Genomic DNA, 16,356 nt, shown 5'->3' on the forward strand with positions numbered 1-16,356 from the left:
ACTAAAATAAAACAATATTTTTTTATACAAAAACATTTTATTAATGTTTATTTATAACATTTTATATGAGCTGACTGTAAAGGATCATGCATTATTAGCACTGTTTACACGTTTAAAAAAATCTATGCTTATAGTGTAGTTAAAAGTAGTACCAAAACAAACGTAAATTAATTTTAACTATAATATTATAATATTTGGTATTTACAGTTTAATAGAGCAGATTTATTATATAAACACTTTGTTTTATTATACAAAGTGCTCGAGAAGAGTAATATAATGTTCAGTACACTGAAAAGTATTTAGTAAAAACATTTATACATATATGTTTTATTTATTAAAATGTAAGTGATTTGTTTTTAAACTGGTTTTGATCCCTTAATGTTTACATTTTGGTAAGTTTTTGAAGTTTACTTACAGTTTATGCATCAGTTATACAGATCCAGCCTTACTGTTTCAGAGTCAACTTATTTCTTAAGGACTGTTTTTCTATTTAACGAATTAGTTTATTGCTTTCAAAACTTACTCTCAAATTAGTTATTTTGTTATTTTATTTAAAACTCTATCTAAAGTAAAATGTAATAGGTATATTGAAACATAATTTTATAATATTTTAAACCAGCTTCCGTTTTCTTAATTTTAGTAAACGATTTAACATATCTATTAATTACAAAAATGTTAACGAGCAACAGAATTATTGACACTAACAAGTATCACTTGATAATTCGACATTATCTTTGACATGTAGATTGGTAATTAATTTTAACTAACCTTTAATTCATTTAACCTCCCAGTAATCTGCTTTACTTATTTCACTACAACCAGAGCAGCAAGCAATATGTCTAAATTTTAGAGTGCAAACATTTTTAAAATTTGAAATGTGAAATTGAAAAACTACTTTTAAGTTCAAATTTCGAATTTAATTTTAAACATTTGTGCGTTCAAATAAATATGTTTGAGCCTATTATGAGCTATATCTTGACAAGATTTATTTCTCCTAAGTATTGATTTAATTTTTTTTAATCAATTTTGAATAATAGTTAATACTCTCAATTTTTTTTAATTTAAGTTTTATATAAAGACTCATTTTCATTCAATCGCACTCCAAAAAATCGGCTTTAGCTCGATCTCTCTATTCACCAAAATACAGTTTTTAAAATCAGGTTGAAAATTTTTTCAAATTATTACAAAAGGGATCTACAGACTGATTTCCAACCATTTTAGAACAATTTTAAATACCATTATGCTTAAAAAACTTGGTATAGAGTGGTCCCATGATTGCGCCTTATGACATCCCTATAAAGAGACAAATCCTTGGGCTTCTATCCATCAATTTCCACTTTCTGGCCTGAGAATAATGTTCAAAAAACAAAAGTTTTTTGTTAAAATTCATAACAATTTAGTAGATGAATGTTGACTTAAGGTATTCAAAGCTTTACTAAGTCAGTAAGGCTCTAAATTGTTTAAATACCTTAGTACCTTGGTAAGGAAAATAGGTATGACTGCGACCAGTGATAAAAACAAATCACGTTGACCAAAACCTATATCTAGCAACAAACCAAAAAAGAGCACACTTTCTACCTACTATTTACAGCACTCCCGTCCTCCTCACTATTATCGGAACTTTCACCATTTTTAGAGTTGATTGTTTTGCTACTACCACTATCCCCGTCCCCCTCCAACAACACCCTTAACTATAATTTGTCCTTTTTTAACGTAAAATCCAAAACTTTACAAATATCGCAGTCGTGCTCCTTATTGCAGGGACAATTATCCTCACATCGCTTTAGGTCTTCACATAACTTAAAATTCTTGAAGGCTTTTAGCTCTTTCTTGACGGACTCCAGGTTGGCCAAGTCGGCCAGCGTGGTGGTCACGTCGTGCGGTAATTGCTACGCCTTTTGTCACATGAATACGTCTTGAAGGTCCGTCGTCTTACCTGATAAATGAGAATGTTATTAAAATATCACACATAATTAACTTCTTGTTATAGCTATTTAGACTAAGCCTAAATAATTCGTAAAAAATATTTAAACTTAATATATAATATTAAAATAGAAGGAGAGCAGGAATTTCCAAATTGATTCTAGACTATTTTTCAAATACTATAGAGGGTGTCCGAGACAAAACAGTCCATCCTGAAACTCTTAAAAAATTGTTTTGCCAAAAATGGCCAAACACGTCAAATTTTATATTGAGGGAGATATTTATTGAGGGAAATTGCGTTTATCTGACGTCATCCCCTCACGCCCCCGAGCCCCTAGGTCAATTTTTTAAATGAGAATAGGGATCGAGTGATACCTTAAATTAAAGAAAAATATGTTACTTTTAATTTAAATTATTTTACTTTATATCGGTGTTATATTTATTATGTTGATTTTGGTATCGGTGTTTTGTTGAAGTGAGCAATAACAACAGTAGCACGAAGTATTTGCATAATCTAGTCCTGGTGATATTGATAGTATTAATAACAATGGTTTATATGCTGCAAAATACAATTAAGTTGATGGGTCTTTGTTATCAATAAAATAAATCTGCTAGAGCAGCAATACGTGCTTTTAGTGGAAATCAGTCAGATAAAAGGGTAAATCATCTTTATGTAATGGATTTAGTAAAGAAGTTTTACGAAACATGGTCAGTACAAAATAGAAAAAGGATGTGGTAGAAATTGTAGTGTTGGATCATACTGAGATAGAACCTAATACATCTGCTTAAAAAAAGTGCTACCACAGGGGTGTTTAAAAGTATCAAAAATTTAAAAGTATAGTCATCATGCCTACAAAATCAAACTAGTACATGAGCTAAATGAAGATTATTTTTAATGTCGTGTTTAGTTTTGTGAGTACTTTAGTGATAGGTTATATCATGAGAAAAATTTGCTGTACAATGTCTATTTTTCGGATAAATGCTCCTTTTATTTACATGGTAAAGTCAATAACTAATCCTCATTTTTTGCGAGAAACGCATATGCGGTGACCTCAAAAACTTAATGTATGGACTAGTTTCCTAGGAGATCACATTGTTGAACCTTTTTTTTATTATTACCAATCTTAATCCTAAGAAGTACTTTGAACTTCTGCAGAATGCCATCAATCCCAAAAAAACTGAACTACTTGAACAGAATAATAACCTTCTAGAAAATTAATTGATGTTTCAACAACATGGGGCGCCACAACATTATGCCACTGCTGTTCGTCATTTTGTAAACAACGTACTTCCTGAACGATAGATTGGCAGAAGAGGTTCCGTAAACTCGCCTGCTAGATCTCCCGATTTTACCCCTTTGGATTTTTTTCATAAGGTCATCTAAATACCAAAGTCTTTGCCACAAAGCTTGACTTCCTTGAAGATCTTTAAACTAGAATTGTTAATGAATGCCAGTTAATAACGCCCGAAATGTTCGTTAATGTGCGTTGAGCAATAATTGTATTTATCTGAGAAGTTCAACGGAGATCATTTTCAACCTTTAATTAAATAGGTATTAGAAACTTTTTATTTTTATCATTTAAAATAACGTTTATATTTTATCCACATTTATTCATAATTCTCGAGAATAAATTATTAAAAAAAAATTGGACTATGTAGGGAATAAAATAACCTTTAGTAAGGAAACGACGTCAGAAAAACGCAATTTCTTTTAATAAATGTCTCCCTCGATCTTAATTTTGACGTGTTTAGCTGTTTTCGGCTAAACAGTTTATTATTAAGATTTTTTAAGTCTTATTTAAGGTAAGCTTAAATAATTTGTAAAATATATTAAATCTAATATATGCTCACTAATAACATCGAAAGAGAGCATGAATTTTTAAACAGAGTTAAGACCATTTTTATTTTTAAATGTGACTTATGCGTGAATCAACTAGAAAGAACCTCACTTATAATTAGAATACTAGTTCAGAATTGACCTTTAAAAATACCTGCAAGGTCAGAATCTTTTTTAAATATTGCGATTTGTAGTTTTCTGTTATAACGGCAAGTTAAAGTAGATGGGAAAGGATAAAGTTCTATTTCTAGCTTAAGGTGGTGTTGCAAGTAAAAATAAAATCTAATTTGATTTTTGGCTATATTTTGGAAAGCATTTATTAATGTAAATAATGAATATGTATTTATGCCTCTAAATTTATTTATTGTTTGGGTTAAAGGGTTAGGGTGAAGTAGGTGATTCTGATTTGGCGATTGGAAACATAGAGCAAAAGCTAGCTGCTTACCCTACTTCTTTATGTGGTAATCTGCCAGAGGTGTGATACCATGATACCATCATCTTGCAAGATGATGGTATCATGGTGCCCCTGAGATTATGCGAAAAGATCTATTTTCCACTTCTTCCAGTTTATCCATATGGCAGAGAGAGATGGCTTTTTAAGTGAGGCGGTATAGGCTTGTTATTATATTGCTAGTTGGTAAATACAGATCTTGGTTTTTCTGGGAGAGATTCAGAAGCTCCGGATAGTGAAAAACAGGGCTTGCCATATAATCTTAGGTGTACCATAGTACGTGTGTAACAGTACCATTCTGCAAGATCTTAAAACCAAACCTCTGGAAAATTGCCAGATGAAGATGCAGGATAAATATTTAGCTACAATGTTAGTCTAACAAAAATTTTCTTAAAAAATTCTAATACCAGATGTCTCAGAGAGTTTAACCCTTTGATTTTATTTATAACTTTTAACTTATACCTGTTAATATTAAATTGCCTACATTTTCGCAATGGATAAAGCAATCCTTGTATATTTATTGTCAAAATTGATAAGCAATTATGAATCGGTTTGATGCCCAACAATATGCGTTTTGTGTCCGTAGTTTTTATGAATTAAATCATTCCTAAATAGCAGTTCGGTATCGGTTTCATACTTGTTATTCTCTTCGTAACGTCGATAAAGCATCTAGTACCAATCTCATTAAATCTTGGATAAATAAATTTGACAAAAAAGAATCTACGATATATATCGACTTACGAAATATGCGCACTAATCAAAATATTGACTGTGTTCGTGATGCAGTTGGCCAAGATTCACACAGATCTTTGCAAAAAGATGCTGTGGTTCTCCAGTGATATAAATCTAGTGTTTTTTGAATCTTGAAGAAAGACCTGAATCTACATCCTTTTGAAATTCAAATCTGCAAGAATTAAAGGAAACAGATTATCCTATATGATTAATGTTTGCCAAAATAGCCGTTATTGGTTGAAAGAAAATCCCCGAGAAAAACATCAATCTCCTTTACTTAGCCCTAAAATTATTATTTGGGTAGCAACTTCTTCCAGAGGCAAAATAGGCCCATACTTTTTTGAAGGTAATTCGACAGACGTTAACGGACAATTTTGTCAAGTATAATCCATAATAATCCATAATTTTTTTGGCCCTGGCCTCCAAACGTTTGATGGTTTTAATGAGCAGTAATGGTTTTAGTAAGATGGGGCTACTTACAATACATCAAATGCCGTAACTAAGTCTGTAAGAGCACTGTTCTCAAATAAACTGATACCAAAACGAGGCGATATTAACTAGCCACCAAGAAGTTCTGGCTTTGCTTCAAACGTTTTTTTTAGTGAGGCTATTTAAAAAATTAAGCTTATAACAACACCCCATTAAATTTAATTCAGTTTAAAAATCATATTCAGCAAAAAATTGATTCTATTACTCCTGAATTATGCACAACTCTCTGAAATACCTTGTATCAAAGAGTTGCAATATATATTTAATAATATCAGTGACTTATAAAAGTTCTTGTGTAAAATGGTGGATAATATACCTTGCTTTTATTGATAGAGGCCTTCCATGGTAAGATTTTTTACTTTCTTTAGAAATTCGGAATTTTAACACTAATAATATTGACTTACTACTGGAATATCAACAACAGGTGAAATTGTTTTATTTCTTGACAACTCTAATAGCAAATTGAAGCCCTTAAAAAATATTTTTTGATAATACTAAGGCTCTAGGACAAGACATATTCTTAGAGCTGGGATTGGGGACCAGTTGATAAATCGATTAAACCTGTAGAAAAAACACAACCAATCGAGCTTAAAATTAAAGATGTTCTATCGAAGAACTTGGAAGAAAAGGCACAGAAACCTTAGGCAAATATCTCAGAGTACATCTTCTTCTTGCTATATATTAATATACTAACATGATGTGCTAAAGAAACCGATTTCATGTACACAACCACAAAAGAAGTTTTCACCTGTTTCACTCTTATGCAACGAGTATCCGTTTCTGGTTGGCACTGTTATCAGTAACTTTCTTGCCTTTCAGATTTTTTTGTCGCAAAACCAGCAAAAAAGAGGAGAGCATGACTATTCTTTGTCATTGCCAGATATATTCTTTAAAGTACATTATATATATAAATTTTGGTTAATCAGTCTTTCTTTAACCATAACAAAGGTCTTATTTCCGTCGATCAGCACGGATTTTTTAGTGAAGGATTTTGCGTTAGAAAATTGACCAATTTGTTAACCTACAACACGATTTTTAATTTTTTTAAGTCTGAAAGTTGGTCCAGCCATGAAAAATAAATATGATTACCATAATTTAAAATAAAAAGTACTAAAGATCATACTAAAGATATCATGGATACAGAGTCAAATATTACTTTTTAGTATCAGTTCAGGAGTCCTAAAACACATATCGTTTTCGAAAATCAAACCCAGATAACTACTTATAACTTTAAGCTTATGTACCCTTAAATTATCCTTAACAAATTCCAAAAAATTTTGTTTCAAGTATATCATATTATATCTACCATTATTTAAGACTAATTTTTTTTGACTAATGTATTCATTATATTAAATAGGTCTTAATTAAGTTAATGAGAAAAATAAAAATGTAACTCATGTTGAAAGGACTCACTAAAGAAAATAAATCTGCCGTATGAATAAATAAAATAGAATAAATTACCAGAGAAACGTCTGATTGAATGAATGTCAAATTACACTATTCCAAGCCATCCAATACAACTCTTTACTTTCGGTTTCAAAAATAATGTCAGAAGAACTAGAAGGAAGTTTAATTAAATCCAATTAGGCTATGATCTAACGTATGAAAATCTTTAGAAAAATGGGGCATAATAAAAACCGTTGAATTACTTCTAAGAACAATATTATATTAGAGAGGATATTTCCCGAAACCAATGTCATACTCTATCCCTTAATAAAGCCTGACTATGAATTTAAAATTATTCTACTAGAAATAATATGCCCAACATATAGTAAACCCCGATTTCTAATAAGTTGGATTATTGATGAGCAGAAATGCCATTAGAACCATAACAGTTTAACTTGAAGTCTAATAATTGCTCTCCAAAGTTGTTTACTATTACCAAGACGTTCACGTGATTCTCAATATGGTCTTTTTTATCTTCTGATTAGTCTTCTGTTAAGTCAACTGTAGCTACGCAATTTCTTATAAAAACCCCAATCATTTCGATTTTTAATTTATTTTATTTTGATAGGGTACTATCAAAAATAAAACAGCCCTAATAAAATCTGTGATCCACATAGAAAACGCCTGAATAAAGTAAAAAGAAAAGTACTGATTAACGGTGTATAAAAACTAAAAACGTTCAATAAAATAACAATAATGATAATAAAACATCATCTAGTTAAATAAAGGTAAAAAGATGAAAGATGTTAAGAATTGAAAACAGTTGAGTAAATGATTGAGAAACTAAAAAAAGCTAAAAATTTATTAATACTCCAATCTTCTTGTTGAGAACATAGTAGGAATTAGGGAAAAACTAGGGATAACAAGTGGTTGTTAATAACCGAGACAGTTTTAGTCAACTAATATAGTTACTTTGTCGAGAATCCATCTCATCTTCAAAAGTGACCATTTTTTCCTTTTGTTTCGTCGAATTATTGGACATTTTTCTCGACGTTCTCACAGTGAGAGGTAGAAAATTTGGCAACTGTGGCGAATCTGCTACCGCTACCGACAAGTCGAAGTCACTCATGCTACGAGGAACGAAGTACTCGATCAAAGGTTCCGTACCTAGAATTAAAAAAACACAGTTACATCAGTTATTACAGAACCTTATCATTCGTACCAACTCCTGCCGCCGATCGTCTCGCAGGTGTGTTTCTCTGAAAGTTCCCGTTGCTTTTTCGTGGTAAACTATTATGCAGAATTATTGGAGGAGATCTGCGATCTATGAGCTTAGAAGGGGCTGCTCCTCCTTCCGTAGTAGGCCTTTGTCAGGAATCTGGCAACACCGAACTGAGGATTTCATCGTCTTTTTGCTGATGGTTTACATGGAGAGGCTTAGAGCAAGAGCTTCCCAGATACCTAAAATTAAGAGATAAATCGTGGACCTTAGAAATGATATGTTATATGTTACAGCTTTGATAACAACATTGATACATATAAGAACTTGGTAACAATATTGAATCCCAGTATTATTTTACCTATTTATCGTTTCAGCAATTATGCGCTTTTAAAATTTCTGAACTGAAAACAAATAGGTAAAGTGTATGAGTAAAAGTACATAACGTAATCGTCAAAGTTTATGTGATGTATACGCATTTACTACGTACGTATAATAGTATTTATTAACAATGTATGTTTAAATCATAATAGTAAAATAACATTTCCCTTATTTGCATTAATATTTACATGCTCCTAGTTATTTTTGTGCTTAATTTTTATATATTTAGTTTTTTTTTTACTATCTCAATTCTATAAAACTATAGTTTTTTTTATTACCTCTAGATCATTTGCATCTTAAAACTTAGTAGGCAAAGTACGTCAGATTTACATTTTCTTTTAAATATTGGCCAATTCTAGTAGATTCTCTGGTTCGGAAATCCACGAATTTACAAATTATGGATATTTACTAAATTGTTGTAAATGTTGTAATAGACTATGTCTACCTATTCGCTAGTTATAAGAAAAAGGGAAATTCATGAACTTGGTGTCTATTGTTTCGTTAAAGTTGACTTTAGTATACAATTACAATTACAATTTTAGTATACAATTTTTTAAACGAAATTGATATTTAGCCTTGAACATTTGTAAGAAAAATTAAATTATTATCTAGTCTTGAAATATCACAACCATATATTTGTGAAGAAATAAATTTTAATATAGCTTGCATTCTATAAACTATCTTTGTCTAAGAAATAATTTGCTTGTATCTAAGAAATAATATGACTTAGATGGTATTAAATAGTACATTAATTTCGCCCTAAATTAAAAAAAAATATTAAGGTACTTAAAGAAATTACTAAAGGATTTCATTAATATATAGTTGCTATAACATAGTTTAATTAGTCCCTCTTTCTATGTAAACATTTCGAAATAATCTTTTTTTGACAAAAAAAATCATGTTGCGTTAAATCACCATATATTGGCATCCTATGGACTGCGCCTAGCATCCACCATTTACTCTTTAATGAAACCATAATATTTGAGCTCTAACTTGTAATTGTAACAGATATTCTATAGAAGCGTATTTCTTCGATTTTAGATTTAGATTTTACATTTTAATAACATTCAAAGAGTGACAGGTGACTGCATTCTGCTTAATGTCAATATTTATTAAATCTTATTTGTCTTGTATTCTTTCACTGTTACTTGGTATCCGCAGACCTTTCGTACTGCTTACAGAGTAAAGCCGTACCATTCTTCGAAATAGTGACTTATGCTGAATATATAACATGATTTAAATTTAAAATATGCCTAAACTTGAAATCCTAGACCCAGTTAGTTCCCTATGTTGATTCTGATATTTCAGGAGAAACACTTCAATACTCTCAATAGTTTAAAGGATGGCCGAGAGATTGATAGCTGAGACATTAGTCTCTATTGTGGAAAATCATCATAAGTTGGATTTTTTTTTTACATAAATTGTCTTTAGTTTATTTACTTGTGAGAGAAATTAATAATTGATGGGTTTTAGGAAAACTGTTATTGAACTGTTATTGAAAACTGTTGCAAAATAGCAGGGTCGATCTATTTATAATAATAATAATAATAATAATAATAATAATAATAATAAATGTCTTTATTCTTGTAAACAAAAAAAGGCGAAGTTTAGCTTTACAAAGCTAATCTACCTAACCATTAACTAAGTCTAACATAGAGAAACATGATAAAAAAAGCGAAAGATTAAAATTAAATTAAATCTAACATGCAACCACACTTATAAAATAAAATATTATTAAGCAGGTAAATAATATGTTTAGCTAAACGTGACCGATATTCGTAAGTCACATATCTAAAACAACCAATTATAAGAAATACAACACGCATAGCAGGTAGTAACTATTCACTAGATAGAAGAAAGGATTTAATCGATTTCTTGAACTTCAATAGGCTCATATTCTTAAAGTTGTCATTTAGCGAGTTATAAGTAGACGGAACCATGTATGAGAAACTATTCTTAAAAAATGCGTGACGAAAACGAGGTATACTAAATCTATGACTGTATCTTAAGGCAACGTTGTGGGCATTATAGCGATATTCAAGTTTATCATAGAGATATTGGGATCATATAAAAATTGAATAGGCATAAATATGCAATTTATCAACTTTAAGCCATTCTAGCTCAACCAGTTTTTCAGAAACATGATCGTACTTACTTATTCCGTAAACAAATCTACAAGTGTTTTTAGTTTTCTGCAATCTATTTTTAATAAGTAAATCTAAAGTAGTAACAAAAGAGGCATGTTCGCGGAATTTTAGGTTATTATCAACCATAAGCCTAAGATTTCTAGCACTGCTCACATATGGACGCTTTTCAGAATTTATGTTTAAATTAGTAATGCCCTCTATCATTTATCGGTGCTTTGGATGACAAAAAGTTAAAGCTAAGCATTTTTTTGCATTAGGCCAAGGTTATTTCTCTTTAAATATTGATATATTTGTTCAAGATCTTTATTTCTTCTATAAAAAGCCTCGGCAATGGATGAAAGGTCAAATAAATATCGCATTTGGGTATCATCAGCAAAACAATACATACTACAATATATAATCCAACCAAAAATGTCTGACGTGTATACCAAAAATAATAGCGGTCCAAGTATGGATCTTTGTGGCACTCCAGAAGTAATGCGCACCAAATCCGACACCATATCCCCAATCACGACTCTCTGATACCGGTCACTCAAATAATAAAAAAAAACTTAATGCAAGTCGGATCAAGGCCATAGCATTCGAGCTTGGCACAAAGCAAATCATGATCCAGAGTGTCGAAAGCCTTCGAAAAATCCAAAAGAATTAAGACTGTAGCTTTGTTTACATTGCGAGACCTATAAATATCGTCTATTACATTTAATAATACGGACGTTGTACTATGTCCTTTTCGAAAGCCAGACTTTAGAATAATTTTGGAGGCATATTCATAAAGCTGAATGTATACTACCCTTTCTAGTATTTTGGAAATTGTAGGAAGTATACTAATGAGTCTTAAAACCAATATGCTTCGGGATTATTGATCTTAGTTAAAGGAGTTATATGAGAGATTTTCCACAATTCTGGAAAGTAACCACTTTCCAAACAACAGTTAATATTATGGGTTATATGCTTATATGAGACAGTATTTAAGCATTTTTGCGTTTATGTTATCACAACCAACAGTGTTACTTTTAAGATTGCTGACTATTTTAACAAGTTGAAAGTAAAGAGTACAATTTTCATTTAATTTATTAGTCCTAAAAAACGAGGCATGATCTGTACAGGTTTAAGAGTTCCTAAAGACTGAGGAGAAATATTGATTTATATCATTAGGTTTTTTTTAAATTGATAGGAATTTCATTTTTATCTTTAAATTGAATATCCATACTTTTAAGAGTTTTCCAAAGCTGTTTTATATTTTTGTTAGTCTCACAATATTCCAAAAATACATTTTTTTACGCCTTAATAGCGATACAACTGCATTACGCAGTTGTTTGTATGTTAAAGTCAATTAGATTTTTATCCTTTTTATATTTTTTTTAGAAATTTGTCTGTATCTTTCATAACTGCCTTTATTGTATGCGTTAACCAAGGACAACTCTTTTTTGTAATTCTTGAGGTCCTAAGGGGAGCGTGCCGATCAAATAGTTTCAATATTTGATAGTTTGAATAATTGATTTTTTGTTCGATATCAGGCATATAGAATATCCGATCCCAACACACTCTTCCCAGATCCTCAGAAAAAAGATCACCATTAAACTTACAAAACAAAATCGCGATACCTTGGGCAGATGCTTTGGCAGCCCGTAGGCAAACGTGGTGTAGATAGCCATATGATCCGATATTAGGTCAGCTAAAAGTATTCCAGAAGAAGTTACATAATTAAAGTTATTTGTGTAAATCACGTCTTAAATTTTTTCTGTGTTAGCAGTGGTTCTTATGGCTTTGTCCATAGTTTGTCTAAAATCGTAAGATATAAAACAGTCATAAAAAATATTTGTTACATTGTGGTCAATATTGCTATCGCCAAGAAAAACTACTGGACCATAATTATAGAGTAGTTACATATAACAATAGACAGCATTCCACACACACCTGCAGGTTTCCCGAAGGCACCCTATAAAAACAACCACAACAAGGTTCTAGCCTACCCATTTGAATTCCAGAAAAATCAAATTCGACCTCCTTGCTTTTGGGATAATCGCTAAGAATGACCTTTACCTGTAAATCCATGCGTACATATACACTCACACCACCACCCCTTCCCTCACGATCCAGCCTATAAAATTTATAATTAAGTAAAGAAACCATTGCAGTGGGAATATTTCCATTTAGCCAAGTTTCCGTAACTGCAAAAATATCGAATTCATTTCCGCTAACCATATTTCGTAATTCATTGAAGCCCATCGAAAGAGAACGCACATATAAATGATAATTTTTAATTGATGCATTGTAAGACTACCTAACAATCCTTTCTTCTTCTCACAAAATAAATTTAGATTAAAACTTTTGATATTTTATAATAATTACGAAAAATAGAGAAGCAAATGCGTTTAAAAAGTCTAACAAGAAGTAAGTCTTATGCACTAAATAACTTATTAACCATACCTTAAAATCACAATAGGAAAGTTTGTAGGAAAAATTTTTCAAATAGTTAATTTTTCCCCTTCTCAACACAGGTTCCTGAACTTGAAGATGAATTCTTTCTTGCAGCAACAGTTCTGGAACAATGTTGGAGGGTTTGGGAGTATAATTATTATTAATTTGTTGGTATGTTTTTCCACTATTTAAGATTTTTCCCGAATTTACCTCAGGTCTTGTCGGAGAAGGTTTAGGAGGAGGGTGATGGGTAGTTTTTTGTTTGTCAGACTTGGTTCGAGGTTCCGGAGTTGCGGGAGCACTATTAATTTTAAAAAGTTGCTTACAAAGAACTCTGTAAAGGTAACTTCATTTGCCTCTAACAAATCAGCCACCACAAAACTATCCTTATTCACTATTAATTAATTTTTTTATTATTTTAACCGAAAAACCTTTATTTTTTGCCATTTTAAGGAATTTATAGAGGACTTGTTGTTGTTGAGGCGTTAAATCATTGGAAATAATTATACCAGTCCCCTTTAGTTTATAAGCGTTTTTCAGAATTTTTTGCTTATCCGAGAAACGCAGAAGTTGTCGGTCTTACAGCCTCTCTAGCCTTTTTGCCCACTCTGTATATGTTATCAATGTCCTGGAAATTTATTTTAATAAGCAATTTTATAGTAAATAAGCATAGGGTACTTTCCTTTACAGGATCATCTGCCTTTTCCTGTAGACCAAATATAACTATTTGATTTCTCTTACCAGATTCCTTAAGTTGTTGTACCTTTTTTTGAAGTTTTGAGTTTTCGCCTTCAAATTCAATGATTTTTAGCTTCAGCTCCTGTATTCTCCCTTGAAAACTATTGAGATCTGTTTTTATTGCTTCTACGTCAATTTTAATATTGTCATTTTGCAATTTAACTTCTTGCAATATCTCAAAAATTTATTAATTCGTTATCGGTGGCCTTGCCCTACATTTATACCCATCGCACTAGCATAAGAAACTTATATAACCTAATAATTTTGGCATTGTCAAGAAGTAGATGTCAACTTTTGACGTTAATTTAAATGGAATCTTAATATATCTTTAGATTTTATTTTAGAATTTTTATGTGAAACATCACTTTGTGGATAGTAAAAAAATCATAAACTTTTTCTGTATGGAGGCTTTTATTAATAAATTTGGATTTGATCTTTTAAATAAGAGGATCGAAATTAGTAGTATTTACATATTATTTGGTAAACAAAGAGAGACTTTGTAAATTAATATTAGCTTTGACTTGCATAAAATCAATAAATCGTCAAGCCATTAGTAATTCTAACAGATGCTCAAGATCCGATCTAATAAAGTTGCGTCCATACTCGAATTAGGTAGCAGACCACCCCATAAGTTAAAAAGGATAAGTATCATTAATCTACATTTTCTACGTTTGCATACTTATGTTTCATTTTATTTCATAGCTATTTCATTTACTTTAATTTTGTACTATCACAGAAATTAGATTACCGTAGATCATACTTATTTAGTTTAAATAAAAAATGATTGAAACTCATGCGGTTTTTCTGCAGTTGCGTGTCCCACGACCGAATACTCCATGTAGTCTGTCTGAGACTACTTTCTCGACGTTACCGAAATTGACTAGCATTTTTGTCGGACTTTTATCAATTTATAAGTAACTTGTAATTAAATTAAAGTTAACCGCAAGTTTTTTAGTTACCCCGCTTTTTACACTTTTAAAATTATAAAAAAAATAATGCCAATGTATTAAGTACCTTAACAAAGCAATGACTTGATCCTGCACCAAACTAAAACACATAGCAACTAGGGCCATGCCGGTTAATATGTAGGCCGAGCATGCGCATAATGAGATTTCCTCTGTTTTTTCTCCAGGTAATAAGTCTCCAAAGCCTATCGTACCTAGGCTGGTGAAACAAAAGTAACTCCCTAAAATATTTTAAAAAGCTAAATTTCGAACGGCCAACTTTTACCAGCTTACCATCCAGCAATGACCAATTTTCCAATCGATTGAAAAGCATGGCTCCGGAACAGATGTAGGCCAGCACAATCACCAAACATAATGTCACTGGAACTCGAACGTTATTCGTACATGGGCATCGCTGTTGTTGGTGTTGTAATTCGGACTTATGGTCAACATTGGAGGGTCTTCTATATAGATTTTGATAGAAATTTAATAAAATGGAACAATTCCATGACATTTTTCTTACCTCTTGCATATTTTTCCATAGAGCCTCCTAAAACTTCTGGCAAGAACGTCCCCGGTGGTGGATAGGTATAGCAGCATTAATGGAATGCCGATAAGAGCGTAAATAATTGTCATTATTTTACCCCATGGCGTTCTGGGAGATATTGAGCCATAACCTAAAATATAACAATAGATCATATTAATAAGAACATGTTAGGTATTATAGATTTAATTAAATTGAAGCTATTTTTTTAAGTTTGACCATATATAAACTTGTAAATGCTATAATGTATTTGTGCTAATTTATTGACTGTTTTTAATTTATTGTAAGGCTGATTCATTAATCATTAATAATGTAAAGTAAAATTGAAAATTATACCAGGATCCACTATATATCTAATAGTGGAATTTAATAATTTTATCAAACTTTAGAGTTGAGCTAAAATATCAAAAGGACAATAATTTTTCATTTTTAGATAGGGCTAAGGGCTGATCGGTGGGAGAAAGGACACACGTAAATCCATTTTTTCAGGAGATAAGGCCTTCAACAATAATTTTTTAATAAATTCTAAATTGGCAGATTGTAGAATGTAAATTTGTTTACCTAAGGATATGAGCCTATTTAGAGAGATTCCATTTCATTTAGGGTGACCAGGTACTATATCTCAGCAATAAAAAGAACTATACATATAAGAAAAATTCAAAATAAAATTAGCAAAAATAAATTGCTAGAACTAACTTTTAAGTTCCTAACTCTACCACTATGTGCGTATCTACTATGTTCAAGCAAAAAAAGACATTCCTCATAGAAGTTTATAATTTTGGTTTGGCTAAATATAATTTGATAAAAATGGTGTTATTTAATAAAAGAATGGTTTAAAAAAAAATAATCACTACGTCACACTGATTTCCATCTCATGAAATCAGTGTGACAATCATGGTCTCGCGTTCTCGGCCATTATTTGAAATAAATTTAAAATAAAATAAAATTAACGCAATTTTCATAAAACGCTCACTTTTTTTTCTGAAAATTCATAAGTAATAACGTAATAATGTTTCGTGGTATCAATTTCCAGAATAAAATATAAAATGTCTACCTTGAAATGAGATAAAAATAAAAGCAACCATGGAGTCTTTCATTTAAAATGGATCTCAGGTCGGCCTCGAATTTTTAAAAACATTTTATA

At 31.0% G+C, this 16,356-nt stretch overlaps 1 protein-coding gene across 1 annotated transcript in view; it reads right to left on the reverse strand.

Moving 5' to 3' along the window:
- Nucleotides 1-144: 144 nt before the first annotated feature.
- The window catches only part of LOC126738515 (potassium channel subfamily K member 18-like), a 227,429-nt gene continuing 211,217 nt past the window's right edge, over nt 145-16,356 (reverse strand). Inside the window, exons 5-10 of the mRNA XM_050443884.1 lie at nt 15,192-15,345; nt 14,963-15,132; nt 14,739-14,910; nt 8,041-8,279; nt 7,791-7,985; nt 145-1,936 (exon numbers count right to left, since the gene is read on the reverse strand). Of these exons, the coding sequence (XP_050299841.1) occupies nt 8,189-8,279; nt 14,739-14,910; nt 14,963-15,132; nt 15,192-15,345 (587 nt within the window). The 3' untranslated portion in view covers nt 145-1,936; nt 7,791-7,985; nt 8,041-8,188. The remainder of the gene's footprint in view (nt 1,937-7,790; nt 7,986-8,040; nt 8,280-14,738; nt 14,911-14,962; nt 15,133-15,191; nt 15,346-16,356) is intronic.

The sequence above is a fragment of the Anthonomus grandis genome, chromosome 7 (assembly GCF_022605725.1).
Source record: "Anthonomus grandis grandis chromosome 7, icAntGran1.3, whole genome shotgun sequence".
NCBI lineage: Eukaryota > Metazoa > Arthropoda > Insecta > Coleoptera > Curculionidae > Anthonomus > Anthonomus grandis.